This window comes from Arthroderma uncinatum (assembly GCF_011692745.1).
Source record: "Arthroderma uncinatum strain CBS 119779 chromosome Unknown scaffold3, whole genome shotgun sequence".
NCBI lineage: Eukaryota > Fungi > Ascomycota > Eurotiomycetes > Onygenales > Arthrodermataceae > Arthroderma > Arthroderma uncinatum.
Window position 1 is genome coordinate 4,419,194 of NW_022983865.1, and position 23,442 is coordinate 4,442,635.

General features: G+C 50.8%; 6 protein-coding genes across 6 annotated transcripts; 2 read left to right on the plus strand and 4 right to left on the minus strand.

Moving 5' to 3' along the window:
• Nucleotides 1-142: 142 nt before the first annotated feature.
• On the plus strand, nt 143-972 carry GIQ15_05103 (uncharacterized protein; the record flags this gene model as incomplete). Its single annotated transcript, XM_033552520.1, has 4 exons — nt 143-313; nt 369-466; nt 525-876; nt 934-972. 4 exons carry the CDS (start codon nt 143-145, stop codon nt 970-972), a joined length of 660 nt encoding a protein of 219 aa, XP_033406250.1.
• A 404-nt stretch (nt 973-1,376) lies between these two features.
• GIQ15_05104 (uncharacterized protein) lies at nt 1,377-2,661 on the minus strand (the record flags this gene model as incomplete). The annotated part of the gene is made up of 3 exons (XM_033552521.1): nt 1,377-1,714; nt 1,793-2,428; nt 2,565-2,661. The coding sequence occupies 3 exons, from the start codon at nt 2,659-2,661 to the stop codon at nt 1,377-1,379; spliced, it is 1,071 nt and encodes a 356-aa protein (XP_033406251.1).
• A 2,029-nt stretch (nt 2,662-4,690) lies between these two features.
• On the plus strand, nt 4,691-7,309 carry GIQ15_05105 (uncharacterized protein; the record flags this gene model as incomplete). Its single annotated transcript, XM_033552522.1, has 1 exon — nt 4,691-7,309. The coding sequence occupies one exon, from the start codon at nt 4,691-4,693 to the stop codon at nt 7,307-7,309; it is 2,619 nt and encodes an 872-aa protein (XP_033406252.1).
• Nucleotides 7,310-8,338: 1,029 nt separating this feature from the next.
• On the minus strand, nt 8,339-9,859 carry GIQ15_05106 (uncharacterized protein; the record flags this gene model as incomplete). Its single annotated transcript, XM_033552523.1, has 1 exon — nt 8,339-9,859. One exon carries the CDS (start codon nt 9,857-9,859, stop codon nt 8,339-8,341), a length of 1,521 nt encoding a protein of 506 aa, XP_033406253.1.
• A 2,377-nt stretch (nt 9,860-12,236) lies between these two features.
• On the minus strand, nt 12,237-14,703 carry GIQ15_05107 (ATP sulfurylase; the record flags this gene model as incomplete). Its single annotated transcript, XM_033552524.1, has 6 exons — nt 12,237-13,432; nt 13,491-13,636; nt 13,694-13,876; nt 13,931-14,375; nt 14,446-14,556; nt 14,625-14,703. 6 exons carry the CDS (start codon nt 14,701-14,703, stop codon nt 12,237-12,239), a joined length of 2,160 nt encoding a protein of 719 aa, XP_033406254.1.
• Nucleotides 14,704-21,572: 6,869 nt separating this feature from the next.
• Nucleotides 21,573-22,806, minus strand: GIQ15_05108 (phosphoadenosine phosphosulfate reductase; the record flags this gene model as incomplete). The annotated part of the gene is made up of 2 exons (XM_033552525.1): nt 21,573-22,306; nt 22,359-22,806. The coding sequence occupies 2 exons, from the start codon at nt 22,804-22,806 to the stop codon at nt 21,573-21,575; spliced, it is 1,182 nt and encodes a 393-aa protein (XP_033406255.1).
• Between the last annotated feature and the right edge of the window lie 636 nt (nt 22,807-23,442).

A 23,442-nucleotide genomic window follows, 5' to 3' on the forward strand; every position in this document is an offset into this window, starting at 1 on the left:
TGAAATCGAAATGCAGCAACTTGTTCTCCTTTGGTGATTATGTAATATTCCGTGTTTATATGGGCAGGGAGGACTATCTTTCAACAGAACATCTTGAGTAAACCATAGACAAGAGCTATAGAGAAGAGCTATAGAGCTGAGGATGGACGAGGTATTACCGACGCCTCCAGCATCGCCCTTGTCTGGCCCACACTCTGAATCACACTCTGAATCTGACCTCATTCGCGCGATCGACGACCTGCTCGAGCGATATCTCGGCCTACTCGATCAACAGCAGAAGCTCCAGGAAGCTATAGGCAAGCAGTTTGCGAATGTACAGTTGATAGTTTCAACATCTTTTCATGGCCGTTGCTAATATAAACGTATAGGGCTTCTTCTCTCTCGCGCGGGCCAACCACTCCTGCCCTCCTGGCCGGCGGTATGGAGAGGACTACTACGATGAGAGAATGAAAGCGACCAAACATGTGTGAGTACAGGGTGTATAGGCCGGTTTGAGGGACCGTATCTGACCTGGACGCATTCAGAGAAATTACGATGAACGAGGCTGTACGGTCGAAGTCTGCTGCCTCCCTGGTAGATCTATCGAGCCCCGCGTTCAAGATAGAAACTATTGAAATCAAGCATGACCCTACCACGGACGACAACAAAGGTGCCCCTGGCAACGAGGCAGAGCCGTCAGGGACAAAGGCGAAGACAAAGACCAAATCCTCCAACCCGCTGCACTGGTTCGGTATTCTGGTCCCTCCTCCGCTCAGGAACGCACAGGAGTCGTTTTCCGGCGCTGTGGCTGGCCCGATCCCAGCACTAGCGGGCGTTGTAAGCGAGATGCGGGAGGTTGAGCGGAAAGTAGAAGGTCTAAGAGAGCTACTCGGCGGCGTAAGTGATGCAACATAGCCCGAGCGTGTATTTATTTTTACATTTAAACGTAGATAGACTTGGGAGACGGTACGATCAGTTGATTTGGAAATGTAACTGTCTTCTAAACTATATCCGAGCTGAGAGTAGTAGTAAAGATTGATAAAGCTGTGGCCTGGGGAGCTCTGATCGCACTGGCGTGAGCTATTAGTATTAAAGAGTGTAGTAATATGGGTACAGAGCTGTCAAGCAATCTATGCTTGCAATGTGTGGTCCTGGATGCGGAGGTATAAAAGAAAAATTGATGCAAAGAATGTGTAAATCGAAGTGATGCAAAGAATGAAGGGTGTATATAGAATTGATGCAAAAAGAATGAAGGGTTCAAAGAGAATTTTTATAAAAAAGGAGATGCAGATAATGAATGAATGCAAAGGCGAATAAATGCAGTGGGTAGTAAGAGCAAAAGCAGGGAAATAAGAGCGAAAGGCAGTAGTTCCTAGAGCAAAGAAAAGAGTAGCAGGTTAGCTGAGGGCTTGTACTTGGTGTACTGGAGGCGCGAGAGACTGTGGTGAGTTGCAGCCACTCGGCCAGATATCTTCATCGTAGTAGCTGCGACGGCGCGTCCGCTTGGGGCCTTTGCCTTTGCGGAACGGCGTCACATTGGGACTGAGCAGCTCCCAGACGGCGGTGTCTTCGTCGATTCTAGGGACGGTCCGCGGCGTCATGAAGGCCATGCTGATGCTGACCGGGCTGGCAGTGCCCCAGCCGCTGTCGACGCGGGGGAGGTCTGTATCCAGGGCGAGTCGGCTCCTGGGAGTCTTGGTGGGTGTTTTGGGAGGTTTTACTTCATTCTCAGGAGCTAGAAATAGTTAGATGGTGTATAGTAGAGGTAGATGTAGATGTAGTGTTGATGTAGATGAGGTTGAGATTGACATACCGGGATGTCCCTTTTGGGAGTGGGATGTAGATGGAACTTCAACTTCAACGTCACGAACTTCACGAACTGCGCGAACTGTTACAGGCTGGACGTCTGCCTTTGCTGGCTCGATATCAACATCCTTGAACTTCACAGACTGCTTCTGCTCCCTGTAAACTGCTGCAGGCTGAATCTGCACGTCGCAGATCTCATCGTGGACTTCGGCTTCGACTCCTGCTTCGACTTCTTCGGCAGCAATCAGCTCGTCCACAACCCTGTCAAGCCAAGCGTGTATGCGCGCCGTATCCTGGGCATCCTCGTCCTCTGGCTCCGGCGCCGCTGCGGCCCTCGACTTTGCAGCGCTGCTCTGTGTATGGCTGTACGTACGGAAGTGCGGGATGGGTGCTCTACCACCGGTTCGAGGCCGCGGAGCAGACGCAGACTTTTGCTGACGGTGCTGCTGGTATGACTGGCTCTGGCGGTGATGCTGCTGCTTGTGGCTGCTGGCCGGAGTCTCGGGCGGTTCGCCAGCGTTCTGGAAGACCTGCCGGAGTGCAGAGGCACCACGCTGGCTTGGAGACGGAGTTTGCGGCGAAGACGGGAGGAGGATCTGCTTTCGAGGCCGCTTGGGATGCGACCAGGTTCCCCAGCGCTCTGCTAGTGGGTATCTACAGTCAGCTGCCGCCGCTTGACCATGGCTGAATCTCCTCGGGACGGTGGACTCCCATCTCGGCCGTGAAGAAGAGCCGTGTGGGAAGATATATGGTTATGGATGGGAATGGAGCAGATGTACCTTTTCCGTGGGGTACCTGGGTACCGTTCATGGTAGACTGGGTACGCTTCGGGGCCTGGAGCATGCTGGAGAGCAAGGGGGAAGCAGGCTCAGGCATGTATAATGTCTATAAGAGGTCAAGTTACCTATCCCAATGGTTCAGCAGCTATTCCAACTGGAAGAGAGGTCTTGAAGATGAATCTTTGTGTACATTCGATTTATTATGTATATCAACAAACCGGCCGAACAATGCAATTGCGCTGGCAACCTCAACTCGGTGCAACTCGCAACACGCAAACTGAAGAAACTTGGCAATTGAATAACTTGATCGCTTGAACGACTTGAACGGCTGGAACGACTTGACGCAGCGAGGCTATGGAAATCAAAATAAACGACTGCGGATTGTAATAGCTGGAACGAGGGAAGACAGAGTGGCGAATATGGCTGAGGGAGGCGTGCCTGCTACCGGAGCAGCCACGACGAGATCAATTGCAAGGAACAGCGACTTCAAAAAAAGGAGTGTAAGGATATTGCAGTGAGGAGCAGTGATCTAAGCAGAAAGCAAAAGGAGAGGAGAAAAGAAAGGGACAACAGGTTTGCTCTTTGTCGAAGATTTAAAGCGACCCTCGAGCAAAGGAAAAAGAACTGCGATGGCGGACTGTTAGTGTCTTAATCCACTATACAGCTCCCTAGGCAACGGGAGCTTAGTTGCGTATAATGCGAAAGATAGTGAGCCATGGATGTGTAACAGCTCTGCTACTGTTACTGTATAGAAATATCGGAGATGATGCCTTCCGGTACGATCAATCCTCCCGTTATTAATATATCGAACTGACCTGCGACTCTCGATTCACCATGTCGCCTATGGCAGCAGCCTACTGTCTCTGCTGGCAACGATGACAACGACCCCGGCTGATCAGACGCTGCCAGGCCCAGAACGAGGGTGCGGACGCAGGGTTCATGGATGCTGCAGGCTGATGGTCTCTCTCGTTCTTTTACGTACTGGTTCATCTCTCCATGATGATGTCTGGGAGATGATCGAGACATTTCCAGCTGCAGCCTCATCCTCAGATGTCGACCTGTCGACCTGTCCAGCACTATTTAACATAGCCTGCATTTAGCGTCTTACCGGCTGATACGGGAGTACCGTCTCTCGGACGCAAGAAATTCCCTGGAGAAAATGCGACCTGTTTCGGTGGAGTCGGCGTTCGTCCGTATTTGGCAAACTCTGAAGCATCGAAGCAGTGGAGATCTCTCTTTTTTTCTTATATTTTATTTTTTTCACTGGCATATCCACGGTGGAACAAACTTACAGACGGCTTCAACCATCCTCGCAACCCTCGCATCATCATCCACCCACACCACAGCCAAACCCACCACTACCAGCAGCGCCGCCGCCCACCGCCCACAGCCCAGTACCGCGGCTTAAACATGGATGGATCGATGGGCGCTGCCGGAGGGTGCGTTCGGCGTGCATGGCGAGCGAACCCTTTTCCCGTCTCCCTCCTCCGCCCTTGTCGACTGCTGTTTCAGAACTAAATTAGGCCTCACGATATATCGGATGGTCATGAGGAGACATGAGACGCCCTAAGACCGATGCCCAGGGAACCCAGGCAATGGCCGGCTAACATGGTTTTGGACAATCATTTTCCCCTTCAAACCGATCGTTCGCTTCAAACCGATCGTTCGCTTCAGAACGAGTTCTTCTCTTTTCTCTTCTTCCTCTTTCCCTTCTTCTTCTCTGCCTCTCGCTCCTCTACCTTCATCTGTCGTTGAGGTAGACGTGTGCTGTTTGCTCTTTCTTATTTCTCATTTTTAAACGGGCCAGAGGCTCGAGAGAGTTCGAGACTGTGTCTTGTTCCGTGCGATATCAACCTGTGGTTGACTAGTTGATTAACTAGCTGGCAAGCAGGTCGCAATCTCTACTTTCTCTCACACCCCCGCCTCCAATCAATTGCAATATTCTAGTTACTCCTTTGTCTTTACCTTCGTTCTTTTGTTTAACCGGTTCTGCGGACTCATTTCATACATACTATCTGGCCTGTGGCCAATATTCGGAACCCCCATCAACCAAACAACTACGATCTATATTCGGCATCCAGAGCTCGACATAATTATTGACGAATACCCATACGGTGCAATTGATCATGGCTGACGACAACCGCCGTGAGGATGTCGCCAGAAAGGGCTCTGTTCGCCGAGCAAGGGAGAAAGCCCGGCAGCAAATGGACCAGGAGGAACACGAAATGGTGGGCAGGAATCCCTCGGGGCAAGGCAGACGACCACCGCCTGTCGCAGGCACAAGCAAAGAGCATCCTCACGGAGCCAAACGCTCTGTAGTCCAGGACCCCGCGGCCATGTCCCGGCCACGACGTAACACCAACCCTTATGCTAAAGAAATGGCAGAGGCACAGGCGCAGGCGCAGGCACAGGCACAAGCAGCTTTGCAGCATGCTGCCCGTCCTCCCAGTGCCGTTGATGCCTTTCTCAACGACCCTAGAGGAAGACGGTATCCTCCCTCCAACCCATATCACAGTGCTGCGCCTACCTCACAGCCGTCGTATTCTCAAACATCCGAATACGGGACCACCGCTCTACCAGTCCCATCAAACGACTACTCCCACCATGGCCAGCTCCTAGCCCATCCAGCACCAGCTCGACGATCAAACTCTGGTTCCTCGCAGGGTGGCCGTCGTGACCCAGCGCAATGTTCCTATCCCATCGGATCAACCGTCTCTCCAATCCCGGAGGAATTTCCTCCTCATATTCAGAGGAATGCCAAGTCGTTTGCATCAAGCAAGGTGATCCCGTCAAGCTGGGGCTCAGCTCCCTTTGAAAGTGTCGATCTCAAGTACGAGGAGATGCCTGAAATCAACATGGGCACCGATGGTGGCTCATCAGCCTACAACGAAGACGAGATGGCCCAGGCACTCAAAGCGAAGTCGGCTCTCCGCATCAGAAACAAGGGCAGTGTCGACCTTCCATCTAGCTCTTCCTCCAGCCTCGCAAGGCAGGTCAGCATGGGCAGGAAAGGCAAAGGCGAGCTGCGTACTATTAATATCACCAAAAGCCAAGACTCTCAGTCGTTACACAATCGTACCATGAGCGAAAAGTCCTTTGGTGTCCCATCGGAGGCCGGTAGCGTTGCCTCAAGTGGTACAATCGGCATTGCCATCAACCCCTCTCTCCGTGCAAATATCCCGGGTCACCAAATACCGCCATCGTTCCACAACCCCAAGGGCCAACTCCGGCCAAGCCGACTACGTGCAAACTCTCACTCATCAGTTGAGTCCTTCGACGAGGACGAGGAACCAGAAGGCGATGAAGTGCCGATAATACATAAGCAGCCTACCAATGATTCGGACTTTAGAGATGTCGAGCTGGGTGGCTCGCGCTCAGTCGCAGGCAGGATGTCACAATTCAGTGACCTGCCAATGCCCCCGAGCCTAAACCATGGGAAAGAACCAGAGGTTAGAAGCAGTCTGACCAGCTTGCCAGATTTGATCCGCCGTGCGACTAAATTAGCATCGAACCTTGATCGTGGCAAGACGTCCAGCAAGACCCCGAACGGAATCTTTGAAATGCACAACGCAAATGGAGAAAATAAAAACAAAGAGCGCCGATACTCAGGTTCGATAACCGACATCCTAGCCTCTTTCCCTCCGCCTGGCATCCAGACTCCAGGCAACTCTACTCATCCAGGCGACGACTCTAAGGGGAAGAGTGACGCGGTCGACGTCCCTAGAACTAGACGTCGCTTCTGTGGATTGCCAGTTCCAGCTCTCATCGTCTTCTGCATTGGCCTAGTTCTCCTCCTTGCCATTATTATCACCATCCCACTCGCTGTTGCCGGCAAACCACGCAACCATTCTCCTAGTAGCACTACAGAATGCGAGATCGAATTCCCCTGCAAAAACGGAGGTATCAGCATCGGCACTCTGGGCGCTTGCAGCTGCGTCTGCCCTGAAGGCTACCGGGGGAACACCTGTGGTGTTCTCGCCGATGATGGTTGCGTCATAGCTGAGCTGAAGGATAATCGAAAACTTAGGCATGATGCAACTGTGGGTAGCGCGATTCCAAGACTTGTCATAAACTCACTAGTAAGCTTCGATATCCCGCTTGATGTCGGAAAGTTGTTGTCACTCTTTGACTCGGAGGATGTCTCTTGTAATATGGAAAATGCTCTGGTGACCTTCAACGGCCGAAATCAGAAGAGAGGTCTCCCGGCCCCAGAGCATCTGGACGGCAATATACTCAAGTATAATCTCCCAAGTCGCCGTCGTTCGGGAAAAGGCAACCTTGAGGCCAGAGCTCCGCAAGATCCTACCCAACGCACCGCCACACCCACGCCTACTCGCACATCGTCGTCTACGCGCACTCCAGCCCCTACGAGAACTTCATCTTCTACCGGGACTTCATCACCCACCCGTACTTCAAATTCAACTTCAGCTCCAACTTCAACCTCTACCCCCACTCCTACAGTTAGTCCATCCACAAATGTCCTCGACTTCTGCCGTATAGCCGTTCTTTACGTCTTTGAAAAGACAGAGCAGTTCAGCGCTGCCAATGCAGCTCACGAATCTATCCAGAATGCTCTCCGACGTCCATCTAAAATAGTGAACGATGTTCCTGTCTTTGATCCAGTGCAGCTTTCATATGGCGAGGATAAGTTCTTGCTAGGCTTCGACACACTTTCTATCAGCTACTTCCAGAAGGGGGCTGATAAAGTCCTCGTTGGTGGAAAAGGCGCGAACGATTTCACATAGTCGTTCATGGCCCTCAGATAACGACTATGTTTTTGTTGTGTTGTGGTAATATAGCCTGTCTTTCAAGGGGTTGCAGGCAGGATCTGTTTTTGACTTACTTTCTTCCTTATATATTTCTTTCTTATATCTTCGTCCTTTCGGTTGACTCTTATGAATCCCCTGGGAAACATTCTTGAACACAAAAAAAATCTCCTTCGATACGACCTTTGACACTATCCCGTGTCAATGCTTGTCGGTTGTGAATAATTCTTTTTGTTTGTTCATATTGCTTGCATCCAATTAGACATCGACTACCCCTCCTGTTCCTGCTTCCTCGTTTATAGCCTTCCTTTTTACTTTCTTTTTTTTACTTTTTTTACTTTTTTTTAAAGCATATGTTTAGTTGCATATCTCAATCTACAAGCCTCGTATGTATATATCTAGTGGATTGCGAATATATATATCTACCTATATCCTTAAAGTACATCCTTCGTATATCCTTTATTATTCTAGAAAGGTTAGCTCTCATCTTGGTTTCAGGTTATGGATCTCGATTTCGCTCTCTGGGGTGAAGCTTCGGGGGTTGGCATTGGCAAGGGGGTTATTCGTTTATGGTAACAATTTTCTTGTTGGCTCGATACATACACCTAACCTCAAATTCCAGGGGTTTCGTTCATGTTACTCTTCATTTTAATATACGAATTTTATCCTCCTTTTGGTAATCTTGGCTCATCTCCGCCTATGCCCGTACCCTGTCGCTCGTAACGAAATAGATACGGACATGATCAAGGGGTTTGAGATACTGATTATTTGGCGAGTCATGGCACAGGCAGCGAGCACGGATACCTTCCTCTCCTTCTTCCCTGTCCAGTAAACTAGAGACCGACCATATACATTTACCCGAAATATATACGGGGGTGGGAGGAAAGCGATGTATAGTATCTGGTAGATCTCAAACATTAGAATAAGCAGATTTATATATGCCCAAAACGCCGAATCGCCCCGGGTAAACCTATTATGTTACATATAATCCAACCGTTAGCAATCCCCTCAGCCAAATAACAAGGAACCCCCCGAGGTTAGAGAAGAAATCTCATCATCTCCTAAGAGGTTCTGAATCCGCTTCGCACGATCGCTCAAAATCATCTCCTCTGCCTCCCATCGACGGCGCAGGGTTTGTTTCTCTGCCACTTTCCTAGGCCCGCGACCAAACCAGTAATCAGCAACATGGTCCATAGTATCTAGCTCCTCGTTCTCAGCCTTAACAACTAGTGTACGAATCATCTGCTGCCAGTTCTTCAGGCCCGATCTAAGGCAGTGTTGGCATTGTTCCTCGGTAGATTGATATTCCACTCCGTAGCTTGGAGAAGCCGAAAGGCGCTTTTGTTCCTGCGATCCATCAAGTTGAAGAAGAGATATTTCAGCGTGGTCAACGGCGTCACGGGTCCATGATAGGCCAGTTTCCTGAGAAGACGAGGAGAAAATAATCTCGCCGATGTATACCATTAAACCTGCCTCTTCACAGGCGGTAGATTGGGAACGGGTGATGGGCTCGTTCCCTGTACGGACTGGAACTGGATATGGGGGTGGTGAGAAGATTGATGAGATTGTGGACATAGTGTCATTGGCTTTCGGGTCTGGGGTATTTGAGCGGCTCTTCCCGCTGGGGCTACCATTAATTTGAAGAGAGTCATCCGATTCAGGAGCGCTCCGTCGAGATTTTAGCACAGAGAGGAAAACTGCCAGAGCCATTGATAAATCACCAGTGCGTACGTGATGAACGCCCATTGCCTTGGATGTTCGAAGCAAATTTTCTGTAATGTGTTTATTTCCACCATTCTTTACCACGCCAGTCTTTAGATCAACAACCTTCTTAGGGTCGACATCCAGACCTTCGGCTGCGATATCCATAGCCCAACGGTAAACTTCTCCAGCCGTTTCTTTCAGGCCTTTGTAATCAAGCCAGTCGGCATATGCCAGAGCAGCATCAAGCTTTTGATTGGTTTGGAACCCCTTGGTTGTTAATATTTTCATATAAAAGACGGCTGGGCTCCGGTATGCAGGCACACAATTCTCCTCGAGCGGAACAACTGAACCCTTGGGCGCTTGCTTCGGTCTCGGATTCGACGGGCCAATAACGTATTCTGGAGGAGAGGCTCTATGCGTCACAGAGTCCTCTAGCCATCCATCAAGTTTCTCAGCCGTCTCGCCGGCACCCATCAACGTTTGAAAGTAGCCTTTCTTCCAAGGCTCGCTCATTCCTTCAATATCAAATCCTCCTCTGCCCATGCCATCAATTAAGATGGCTTCTCCCTCTCCTTCATTGACAATCTGCTCTCTCAATCCCTTGCCGTCAAGTTCAGGATTTTCCAGTCGCCGTAATAGCTCATTGTAGTAGCTGCCCACGGCTGCCCAGTCGGTAGTTATTCGATTAAATTTCTCTGGAGCTTGCAGGGCCAATGCAGTCCGCAAACACCATCTGCTCTTCCACGACCATTCCGGCGGCGTAGGGAACATACCCTCTATAGTCTCTTGGTCATAACCTATTTGCGCAACGGAGAAGAGAAGCATGATCGCGGAAATGGTAGCGCCGATCTTTATGCTATTCGTTATCTTTTTCCGGCGCTCCGTACTTATTAGGCGGTTTACATGGCGACCGAGTGTTACGATATTTAGAGCTCGACCGGAGAACAGAGAATGGCTGGAGGCTGAGGGAGGATGTAGGAAAGGGAGCTGCGGTCTGTTGGCGGGAGATGTTATGAGGAGCAGCTGGGAGTTGCTGGTAAAGAGGCGCGGATTGGAGGGGCGAGAGACATTATTTGGAGGCCGAAGCCTTATTAGACGCGGTATTCGCTGTATATGTAGCTGTGAAGAAAGCATTGTGCAAAATTTCCGGTTTGTTGATGCTGTTTGATATCAAATATTCAATATTCGATGTTGTTGAAGTCAGAGCAAAAAAGGTGGAAGGTAAGTTTGCATTGTTTGCACTCATCCCTTTTACCTCCCGCAGAACATTTCAACATTTGCTACGACGACGACGATATCTACGTGACGGAGAAGAGAGCTACCTCCAAGAGCCTGACGTTAACTTAGTGCTATCATGGAAGAGAGTACTCCGTATTCTCAGTTGTAATTGCAACTGAAGACGAAAAAAGGAGGCGAAGGCCTGTTGACGCGGAATATCAGGAATCAGTTACGCACCCTTGCTCTATCTGCGTTATCTGCATTATTCCGGGCGTATTTATGAGGGATTTCAAAGAGGCAAATACTGATTACACTTCAAGGCTACACATGGTCTGCCTGCATGAAAGCCCTCAAGGGGATCCCAGATGCGCTGTCCATCTCAAACCTCTATATATATACCCAATCTACTCCATACGGGATCTACGATATCAAACGCTCCATAGCGATGGGAAACCCGGCATCCATTCTCCGTGGACGCCCACTCAGGTGTCTTGTTTTTTTTTACAAAAAAAAAAGGTGGCAGTGCTGATTATAACCGGGTCATGCACTGTCAACCTTGCGCCGTTTTATCCTGCCTTGCTTTGCCCGGTGTGGTCTGGGATGGCCTGATACAAAATATCCCCCGGGGGACCTGGCGATCAAACGTCACCGTGATCACGATCATCTAGAACGGTATATGTGAAACAGGTTTACATCCAGGTGGCCTTCTCTCCGGAATGCCGAGATCGGCGCACGTCTCTAGACGGGGCCAACAGGGTATGGTATAGGAGGACGGGGGGCACGGAAGAACAGTAAGATGCCAGGGGCCTACAGATAAGCATGCAGACAGACGTCAGAGGACGCCATGGCCACGACGGGGTCCGAGTTCAGGTTCATGACAGGTCTGACCCTAGGGATCTCCATTGCATCTGGGCTAGGAAGGTTCACGTTCCCTCCCGGCCGAAGGAGCATGCTTCGGTTGTCGGTCGGTCGGTCGGGCAAAATCTGCACGTCTAAACTTGCCGACGGATAGTTGGCCGACTTGACTAGGACTGGGATTTATTGCATGTTTGAAGCAGACGTGTGCTGCGGAATGTTCCTTGAGGTAGGGATTGCGAACAAGCCTTTCACGCACGGAAATCTGCACATGTGGGAGGAAGCTAAGGAAAGGATCACCAGGGGAAAAGTGATGTACGTCTATGCCTAACGACTGGCAAGGTAGGAGGTCAGGGAGAAGTTACTAGGCCATACTTAAAGAGTCCTAGCTTTCTACGTATGGAATTGGATGATTTTGTATTCATGCAACTTTCTGACAGCAACTCTCTAGATATGTTATAGAAAGGCATAAATGGATACCTTGGTACCAGCTACGATTACTACGTAGCAGGAAAATGTGATAAGATACTAAATTTGCTCCAATTGAACTAGTCAAGCCAAATGACACCATGATGACTTTAAGGAATTTGGATTTCGATTTATCCTCGTGCTTATGGATAGACGTTGATATCTTAAGGAGAACGAACCTGAATTAGGACTTGCAAATAATCAGCCATCATGATGGATAGATGGATAGATGGTTGGATGGTATCATTGATCTACGGTCAAGGGAGAAGTGACGATATTGTAGTAATTTTTCTCATTCAACTAGTTTCCAAGGAAAGTCTATGTAACGAAGAGAAAAGACATCATGGAAACAAAGGAAAGGTAACACTAGGAAATCAAACACCACATCACATCGCCATCGCAATCGCCATCATGTATGTATATCAAATTCACATCAAAAGGTCACATGGTACGGCATCAAAGCCCCGGGCAATAGACAATAAAAGGGTTAAGAGTACAATCTTTGAGTTTCAGGAGGGTATGTAGAGGGAAAGGGGGAAACGGAGACTAGCTCCATTGGATAGGGAAGAGGGGAAGGAAGAATCTATATTTGGTCGGGGAGGGATATATTGGAACGAGCAGAAGAAGCAGATCTAAAAATGTCAAGACTAGTAAGAGACATTTAGAATCTCTCGAGGTAGCCCTGGCTCTCGAGCATGAGGATGATCTCGTGGACGATGGAGCGGACGGTCTGCTTCTCGGTGTCGACGGTGAGGTCGGCGTTGGTTGGAGCCTCATATGGGTCATCGACACCGGTGAAGCCCTGGATCTCGCCACGGCGGGCACGGGCGTAGACACCACGCTTGTCGGTCTTCTCGGCGTACTCGAGAGAGGTGGCGACGTGGACGAGGAAGAAGGTACCGGCACCAGAGATGGTAGCGCGGGCAGCGTCACGGGAGTGGGCGTATGGGGCAATAGGGGCGGCAATGACAGCGGCACCGGCCTTGGTGAGCTCACCGGCAACGAAGGCAATACGCTGGATGTTCTTGTCACGATCTTCACGGGAGAAGCCGAGCTCGGAGGAGAGTTCGTGACGGACAGTGTCACCGAGGAGGAGGGAGACTGGGCGGCCACCCTGCTGGTTAAGGGTGACTTGGAGAGCACGGGCAATAGCAGCCTTGCCAGAGTTTAGGTAACCAGTAAGCATAATGGTGAATCCCTGCTTAGCGCGAGGTGGGTTGGAGTCACGGAGGACCTTAACGACCTCTGGGTAGGAGAACCATTCTGGAATGTGAGCACCGGTGCGGAGACGCTTGCGAAGCTCAGTTCCGGAGATGTTGAGGGTCTTGGTGCCGGCTGGGACCTGGTCGTGTGGACGGTACTCGTCAGAGTCGGGGAGGTAGGTGAGGGCCTGGAATTCGACGACCTCGATACCGAGCTCAGAACGGTACTTCTCAACGAGGTGCTGGGCGTCGTATGGGCCGTACATTTCCTCGCCGGCGGAGTTCTTGCCTGGGCCAGCGTGGTCACGACCGACAATGAAGTGAGTGCATCCGTGGTTCTTACGGATGATAGCGTGCCAGAGGGCCTCACGGGGACCTCCCATTCTCATGGCGAGTGGCAGGAGACCAAGGGCGGCCATACCGTTGGGGTAACGGGGGAGAAGCGCCTCATAGACACGGACACGGGTGAAGTGGTCGATGTCACCGGGCTTGGTGAGACCAACGACGGGGTGGATGAGAACGTTGGCTTGACGGGCACGAGCAGCGCGGACAGTCAATTCACGGTGAGCTCTGTGCATGGGGTTACGGGTCTGGAAGGCAACAACCTTGGTCCAGCCAAGCTTGTCGAAGTGAGCGCGGAGCTCAGCAGGGGTGACTATGATACAGGGTTAGCTATCTGTAACGCTGGTTTCTAGATTTGAGAGTTTGCTTACATCGAAGACCGACATAGTCGTAGTGGTTGAGTCTGTTAACAGCCTCGAGCTTACCACCAACGTAGAACTCCTGGACGGTCTCGTTGAGATAGATGATGGCAGGGTGCTCTGGGTCTCCACCGAAGACGAGCTCACCTTCCTTCTTCCTATTTTGGCTGTTAGTATGCTTTCATGATAGACTCAATTGCAAGATATAAACGTACTTGTCTGGTCGGTAGACGTCCTCGACAGTGAGGATGGCAATGTTGTTCTCGTCACGGAAATCACGGAGGGTGACACGAGCACCAGGCTTGATACCCTTGGCCTCGATGGTCTCCTTGGACAAGTCGAGGTTGATTGGCATGGAGAAGAGGTTTCCGTCAGCGAGACGGGACTCAGCGCAGACACTATAGCAATTGGGTCAGTAATTGTCTCCGTATACAAGATAAGGATGAACATACCCATCGTAGTCCTTCTCGGTCAAGAAGCCCTCCAGGGGAGAGAAGCCACCGTTGAGGATGAGCTCGAGATCACAGATCTGACGCTCAGTGAGGGTGATGGCAGGGAGAGTCTCAGCTTCAGCAACGAGCTCATCGTGGCGGGGTTGGTCTCTGGCGAAGAGGTCCTTGAGGACACCACCATGGGGAGGGTTGGACATGATGAGAGAGTTGGAGTTGGTTAGATATTGGTTGGAAGAAGAGAGTCGGAGAAGGGAGCCAGAGAAGAGAGCCGAGAAGTAGAGAGGAGATGAGGATTGCTGAAGTTGATGCTGAGAGGAAGAAGAAGAGCAGAAGAAGCGGACGAGGAGGCCGTATTTATGAAGACAGAGAGAGAGCGTAGAGGCCAGCAAGATGAAAAATGGCCGGAGATGGAAAGGGAGGAAGGTAAAACGCTGGTAGCCGGGCCCTGGCGATCCACAGGTCACTGGTACCTGGCCCTGCGGCAGACCTCCCCGCAATGCAGAGGTATCCGGTACCTAGATCTTGCCCTGACGTCAAGTCGCACCCCTCGCCCCCCTCGAGACCCCCCGATAAAACGAACAGGCCCCCCCTTAGGTCAGCCACAGTCCACTCCCAGATGGCGTGCTCTGCGGGTGCAGGTTCTGCCGTTTCACGCACACCGGAAGCTCGTTCTATCGCGCTCACGGGGTCTCACCGGTCTTTTCGCCATATAAACCATCAGCGTTGGGGCGGAGAATTTCCTCCAGCTTGATAGTATTGATATTGGCTGTCATGTCGACTGCTACTGTTCGGCGGTCAAGAGCCCGGTGTAGAGCATCAAAGCTTTAGGGCGTTCTCGATGCGGCACCAGCTGCAGAGCCAGTATCAGAGTGGCAGCTACAGTATCACTGCTCCAGGGAACGGTTTCAAAATCCCTGGTTCTGGATCGTATTCGAGCCTCTTGATTATTCAGATATTCAGGCCCAGCATGCACATCTCCCCTAGCTATGCACCAGCCCTGTTCCTCTCTCGCTCAACGGCGGCTCGACTGCCCTCCCTCGCCTGCGTGCATCCATCGGCCCGACGTCCCTTTTCATGTTAGCAGCGTTCCTGATACACTTTGGGATGCTGTTTCGGTTCAAGGGTTGGGGTGCGATGCGCATCTCTCCAAGGTGGATGCTGGGTGGGTAGCGAGTAAGATTAATTTGCGTTTCATCTGCTCTGCGCTATAATATTATCGATTGCAAGGCCATCGGCACTTTCATCGACGAGCTCCGTAGTTTCCGTACGCCTGTCTGGCTTCAATTCTGGCTGTACTCGGCCCGGATCGTGGAACACGGCGAGATCCTCGTGTCTGCTTCACTTTGCTTTTTCCGTTAGGGCCGCTTCCCTGCTTCCTTTTTATTTTCGTCTTTGCTTTTTTGGCTTGCTCCTGATGCGCGCGAACCAGTGGCGGTCGGGCTAGCAAGGTCATGTAAATCATCATCGGATGAACTGGTTGACCTTCGGGATCCGCCTGTTACATGCAGAAACGCTAAGAGCTTCGAGGAGTTGCTCTCGCTTGTGTGATCCGTACTCCGTATCTCAGTTGCACATCTCATTGGCCTGGTAGAGCTGCTCGTCCCCCCCAAAACGTATCTCCAGGTAGTTATCGTGAAGCCTGGCTAGTACGAGCAGCTTTGACGGGTAGCCCCCTGTAAGAAGAGGCATTGTAGCTCGTGTTTCATACGGGCCTGCTGTGCCTTGCAAGCTGGTCCTTGGCTTATCTTCTCCGTACGGGCCATACCTCGTAAGCCGACACAGAGATCGATACGATGCCGTCTTATGGACAGGGGGTGCTTTTGATATCGTATCAAGCCCACTATATCTCCACACATCCAGACAACTTACATCATCAGACGAGATCGTTGAGACATCGAACCATTAAAATCGGTTATAATGCGCCATTGACGTGGGTGATAGGCGAGATGCTTCTGCTGGAGGTCGAGCAATGTCCAGCGCTTCGTCGATGATGTGCAGCTTTCACCGCGAAGGCTCGTCTGGCGCTCAGGATAGCTCCAAGCCATGCATAAACAGCCCACCAAACCCCGCAATTCAGCTTTGCGATGCTCGAATTATGATCAATTATGATCAATTGGATCCAGAACCATCCAACAGAAATGGACGAGAGAGAGAAAGGAATGCCGCCGGCGATTGACTGCGGCTGGCGGTGAGATGGGCGCCGGTGAGCTGCGCTGCTAGTACACGGCTACTAGTCGCCTTTCGCCTGGTTTTGCCTCCTGGTGGATGCAAATAGACGGCCTGAACACCGAAGAATGACGATTGGAACTGTTCATCATGACATCGTCGAGTTGTCGGCAGTTGCCGTGGTGGCTCGTAATCGTTAGTTATGCCTGCAAAATGCAACTTGCGGTGTAAGCGATGATTCCTGACCGCGGACGAAGCGACATCGACAGCCCACCACATCGCAAATGCGTGAAAACTCGAGAAGAGAGACCTGAAGGAATGCATATGCGCATAATCCTACGTTGCAGTCCAGCGCTCAGCCTTCCGCTTCGTCGTCACCGTTTACCCGATCTAGACAGCTTGACGGCCACGCATCTTATACTCTGACCATGGTCCTAACACGACATTCTGAACACGACGAGTTGAACACGACAGGCCAGCTATTTGCAACTTTGCTAACAGTCCCGTTCATTAGGAATCATCGTCAGCTTCCGAATTCGAGATTTGACTGGTACCAGGACATCAACTGCAGGCCGATTACGTATTCTCAGCCCAGCTCAGCCTCATCCTCAGCTCGAGACAGGCAACTCTGTTCTACGCAGCCGTATTCGACCACGACGATATAGCGAACTCGAAGAAATATCCTAAACCGGTGGACGAGGCGGTGACTAGAATAGGACTTTTTTTCATTTTCATTCTTTTTTTGGAGTCGGTCCTGCATGGAGGGTGACTGGAACGGACAACCGGTTGTCCTACGCTGAGATCTGGTCTTGCATGAGCCTGAGACTCTCGACGGTGTTTTGTTTTTTGTATAGATGCGAGATCGCGCAGTTTGCCGTTTCTGGCAGTCATGAGACCACTCTATAGGACCACTCTATACTGGCACTCTATATGTCGACGATGGAAGAGTCTAGACAACTAGAGGATGGCCAGTAGCTATACGAGTACTTCTCATCTATGCATCGTCTACTGAACATATCAAAGTATCATCTACTGTAACGTCATCTAGATATCAATATCAACACGTCATCCAGATATCAACATCTCGATCACCAGATCTCCCGATTACGGTCCGATAGACCTCCGCCTCAACCCCGCCACTAGAGTCAAGGGTTGCTCTCCCACGTTATAACGCCACAGTATGCTGTATGTTGTCATATCAGCAAGGAACAGCGCATGGCCTCGCATAGTAAAGTATACATGAGATCGTGCAAATACCCGTCACCTCCCCTGCACCCGACTTCAGAGACCAAGTAGGATCCATATTTCGAATGTTATCGAACGATCGTCGAAGGAATCAGATATGGCAAGCTCCGGTGATCGTCTGGGGTTCATCATGGACCGAAACAGGGATAATCCGTGATCAAACGGGGAGGGGGAATGGGGTGCGAGGGAGGGAGGGGGGAAGGGGGATGTGCATTTCGGGTTCAGGCATGAAGTTTGGAGCATATTTTGTCGGATATCACGAGAACTGGTGAACCGAGCCAAGCATGGCTGGGGTCGGGATCACTTGTCGGGATCAGGGTTTGGATATATAGCCATGTCAATGTTTGCCATGATGTGTTGAGAGTGCATACATTCATATGTACGAACGGAGCATAGAGCAGCGTGCCCACGGCGTGCCGGCCGTTAAAGGTAAAGGAAAGACAAAACCAAAGTAAAAGGTTTACCAGGGCAACAGCGTGAGAGCCTGACTTGTTGAACCTGGACCTGGACTAGAACCTGAACCAGACTATCGAACCAGACTGAACCAGACTGAACCTGACATGAACCTGGGGAAACCCTGAGGTTGAGATGCCAAGATCCGAACGGAGTTGTCGATATAGTCTTCATCAGTAAGCAAGCAGTCGAGAACCAACGATGGCGAATCGAGAACCACAAAGGCAATCAAGGCACGGCCCATAAAAGGGTACATATATACCCCATGGGCTGGTTTCTTCGATAGCTTTGTGGAGTCACGATAGAGTGCTATAGCTATAGTTATGGGTTTTTAATGGGGTGCCTAAAAATGCGCCTAAAATGGACCGAAGTTTTAGCATGATGGAAAAGGCGGGCCCCTTGGCTGGCGATCATCAGCCTCAGGTTTCATGCTAAGTAAGGCCATATGTTAGTGTAGTTAGGGGGAGGAGAGTGTGGATAGCCGTTGACAGAGGTGATAGGCAGGAGATTCTCCGAAGATATCCTGAAAGTCGTCTTGGCAGAGAAGCAGGAGACAAGGAGGTTGATACATATGATATATGTATGTAAATTGCTATATCATATGTCTCTGCTTGCCACGCAAGACCTTGCATTTTCCATGTCGGCCCTCGCTTCACCGTTCTCCTGATAACGGCGGGAACTCTGATAACAACACGATGATAAGGCAGTAACGTCGCAGTTGCATAAACCATATATGTAATTCGAATCAACCCCTAATCCCTGAGCCATGCAATGTATATAAAAGGGCGAAAAACCGTAAGTAAGCGGCAAGACTTCTAACTTCATAGAGAAGGTCAACGCTAATCATCCGTATCTCTTGAAGGTATAAAATTGACCTGTTACTCATAGGATGGATATTATTTGCATTTTGCCAGGTGGAGTGCTCCAAGAGAATATCTCGGAAGACCCACGGACTGGCTAAACTAAGCAACCCGGTCGAACCTGGAGTGAGTTCACGCAGGCCTGAAGCCTGAAAATGTGAAAAAACATGCGCTCCTGCGATGAACGTTTTCTGTGCGCCCAAGGGGGGTCGCCCGGGGTACCTCCATAACATGGGATCGGACTGCAACTTCGGTCGGCATGCCATATACGGGACACAAGTATGGGGTATACGGTACGAGCGGATGCCCGGGGTGGGAGATTATACCGTTATACATAGATTGAATCGCGGGAAGGAGAAACCGCCTCAAGATCGAGCACCACCATGGCCGAAACATATCATGTCCCGTAGTTATAGCGTAGTGTATAGCGTATAGAGGTGAATATGGTGAGAGTCGGAGGTTAAGTAAGTGTCAGATATGCAGATCAGCAGGAGATCACCAGGAAGAGCTAATCTCCGCACGCTCCAAGGGTCAGCGCATCAGCGATCCCCCAGCCCAGCATGGCATGGTCGGTGTGCTTGTGCAGTCCTTCTGGAAAAGTTCGAGGGACTGTTCGGGTTCGTGTTTCGCCTGTTTCGATGTTCGGTTTAAGCTTAGCAGCGCCGCCAGGGTCCTGGGATATCGGACATGGATGCTGGCATAAGAGACAGGGCGCTGCTAGCGTATTGAGGCCACGAGCATGTTGAAACTCGGGATTGGAGATCCATGCAGGTTCATCAAGGTTATGCAGACAGCTGGGCTGGACGATCATCCGAGACTAAGCATTGCCACAAGCCAGCCAGCACAGCCAGCATCCAGACGTGTTCGTACTCCGTATAGAGCAAGTTCGAGAAGTTCTCAGGGTTCGTGTCCACTGGGGGCGAAGAAGTCTGATATCCACCGAAATGCGCTGGTCCCTTGCCAGGAGGATTATAGCCATCTAGCTCGTCTCGTTCTAGAGGATTATAGACACTTAGCTCGTCTCGTTTTATCGCCCTGATAGGGTCCACTTAAAACAAACGGTCGAAAGGTTGGTCTTTTTTGAATCCTGCCTGTGGCGGAAGCCGAAGTTTCAATCCATCTCCAGCCTGCCCAGCTTGTCAAGCCTGTCAAGCCTCCTGGATGTCCACATCGCTCCATCTTGCCCTCGTCTTGCCCTGGTACGCGGGGTGCAGGATAACCAGGCAGTCCAGGTCCATACCCGATGAAATCATCGCCAGACCAGATAGCAATACCAAGCGAACACGCAGGCTAAGCATCTGCCCAGCATAGCAGCAAGTCCGTCTGTCGGTCCGTCCTCACTGTCAGCTGCACGTATGTTGGCGGAGGCCGAAGAACTCGCGGTCCGTAGCAAGGGATGCCGAGTGTTTGCAAATAAAAGTACCTATACAAGTACACATATCACTGCAGGCCAAGCTCTGGGCAGGTCAGGCACGATCACTCATCCTCGTCCGTCCATCCTGCGTGCTATACGAGGAGCGTGGAGTGTCTCTGTCTGTGTCTGTCTGTCTGCGACTGCGAGAGGTGAAGGTGTGTTTGGACGATGGAGTCGAAGCGAGGGTTACATTGCAACATCGCCGTCCGTGCTATTTTAATATATCGACTTGCATCTTTGCCTAGGATAGGAAGAACTGCAATACGAGTCGTTCGCCAGTCTCCATCCAGACCGAAGATCTGAAAATACAAGAAATAAGAAAATAAGAAATAAGAAGAAGAAGAAGAAGATGCTAAGCGACTGAGATGGGCCCTCGCTCCGCCTCGTCCGTATACAAGGCACGCATCGAAGTCTGCCCTCGCTCTCCTACCCGTAGCTGCGTCGATCTGTTAGCCTGTCAGAGCTTCTTCCTCAACTTCTATCCGCTTATGTTTTCTTTTTCCGATCCTCCGCGTCTCTCTTTTCGTCTGGCGGTGGAGTTGGGGCTTTTTTGCAAGCTCCCTATTCGCCCTCTCTCTCATCCAGCGGGCTGCCACCGATCAGCAAACAGGAATATAAAAAGATCCCATGTGTGAGACACAGCCAATGGCACTAGAAACGAGAACGTCTTCCTGAGAGTGGCAGGGCAGGGGGGCTACGATGTTACTCTTGCATGTTGCAGGAGAAATTGATATACGAAACACGGCTCCATACTGGTCGATATGATAATGAGATACGAATAGCTATATGTAGTGCTATTATTACTACGTAGGTCGATTACTGTTAAATTACTAATTTGGAATCTGGAACATCTCATATCACATTCATTAAACATCTTCACTTCTGCTGCCCGACCTGTATACGTAGGGGCACACGTTAAGATAGATATATGCAGGGTTCAAGGACATGGGATGGATAGAAGGGGTTGGAAATTCGACCGCCACCCGCCATCCTACAGTCCTCAGCGACAACTGCCAAAGCACTCCTACGGTCATGGATCGATGCTGATCTGTACAACGCAGAGAATGCTTGATTGATCATCGTGCAACCGGGGCCAGCGTCTTAACGGTAAACGTCGTAAACGTCGGCTACTCCAACAGCCTCACGCAAGGCAGAAACAAGCGATGGTCTAGGATAGGTCTATGCAAGTCTGTGCAAGTCCATGCAAGTGAATGTATTAGATCAATTTGTCATTTATGTATCGTAGGTAATATGTAGTATGTATGTATGCTTTTCCATTGGAGGATTAGGAACATTCTAAGGATGTGTAGTAGTGTAAGGTAGAAAAGATCGCCGATTCCAGACAGGCGAAACACCGAGAGAGAAAAGCAAAGAAAGGACAGAAATCTTAACGCCTAAAGCACAGTGTATCGTAGATAAGGAAAAAAATGAGACAAATAGGGGAATATAAACATGAACGGAACAAGATGAAATATGCAAGGGATGATGATAGGAAATAAGGAAATTAAACGGCAACGTGCAAGGCCTGGTTGATGGCCTCTTCCTGTCTCTTCAGCTCCTGGTCCATGAGGAACTGGGCATACTTGGATCGTGGGTTGTGAATACCGCACTCGGTCTTGGCCTGACCCTTCCATCGGCCCGCACGCTCGTCCTCGCCGTTGGTGACTGGCTGGGTGGAGTGGTAGTCACCGACAGACTTGTAGCCACGGTCGAGAAGGGCGTTGTATCGGAGGTTTCGTCGGTTGACGTAGTCCTTGACCTGGTCGAAGGTCCAGTTGGCAAGTGGGTTGATCTTGATGAGACCGGCCTCGTCGACCTCGATGATGTCCATGTTTCCACGCTTGGCACCCTGGCTTCGGCGGCGACCAGTGAGCATGGCGTGGACACCTAGCTCGCGGTAAGCGCGCTGAGCAGGCTCGACCTTGGCGAGCCAGTCGTAGAGCTCGTCGTTGGTCTCCCAGAGCTTCTCGCCGTGCTTGGCGGCGAATTCAGCAGCGCTGGAGACACCCTGTGGCCCGTAGACGTGGAGGGTGAGGTGGGGGTAGTCCTTTTGGATTCCATTACGGAGATCAATGGTCTCCTGGAAGTGGTGGAGAGTGTCGAAGAAGATGAGGTCAACCTGCTGGTGGCGTGGGATGTCGAGCTTGGAAAGCATGTCGAGGATGACAAGACCAGTGAGACCGAAAGAGGTGGACTGGAAGAGACCAGGCAGAGAAGTAACACACCATTTCAGGACGTCTATATAAATTAGTATATAATTTGATATCAAGAGTAAAAGTGTAAGACTAACCTTGTGGCTCGAGGAATTGGAGTCTCTGGTTGAGGAATTGCAGGTGTTGCTTGGTGAAGATCAGATCTGGGATGGCATCCTCATTGGCGGTGGCAGAGCCGGATCCGCTGGCGTATCCAGACTCGAGTTCCTTCTCCTTTGCGTCATCGACTGGAGCAGGGGCAGCTGGCTTCTCAAAGATCTCGTCACCAGTCACGACCTCAGCGGCAACTGGGGCTGAGACCGGCTCAGCGGCGACATCGTTGACTTCCTCGACGGTGACGGGTGCGGTCTCGACAACTGGGACGGTCTCGACGACGACGGCCTCCTGGACTGGGCCGTCAACGACAGCAGCCGGGGCGTCAACTGGAGCAGAGACTGGCTCTTGGGCGGGAACGGAGAAACCCTCGACGACCTTGGTGACGACGATCTCGTCGACGGCCTCGTTGGAGTGGACTGAAGCAGGCATGGTGATCAAGTAGTTGTGTATGTGGATGAATGTAAAGAAGATCAGCCAGGCTAGCTGTTGCTGAAGAGATATGATGGAGAGAGAGGAGAGTTGTCTTGTTTATCGTTAGTGATTGATGAGTGAGAGAGAAAAAGTAGGATTGAAGGAGGACGAAGCCGGTCCTATATAGACGGGCGAAGGTGTCATTGATACGAAGCAAAAGTGTGCTCCGTAAGTAACGAAACGAGCGAAACCGACGAACGAGGACGAAACCTAGTGCGAGACCCCCTGGTGCGCTGGTGCGGGACGAGATGAAGGACCACCGCGCCCATCGGCTCGCCGTGGACCTCGTCTTTCGTCCCTCTTTTTTTTTCATCCTCGTTTTTCTTGCAATTTTCAATTTCTCATCCTCGTCTTCAGATATGGTCCTTGTGTTTCCGTGGCCAGGGGTGGATGGGATCATGCCTGCTGCGAATCACGCAATCCACATAAAAGACTTTGGCTAACGAACATGCGCTAGGCCAGGGCATTTTTGCATCTGAGTCAGCCAACCGAAGCTCGGCTTCTATTGTTAGAATGGTTCATCGGGCAGGCTGAAGTTGGTTGACAGTTGAAGGGATGAGCCACGCAGGATTCACAGCCTGAGAAGACATGAAG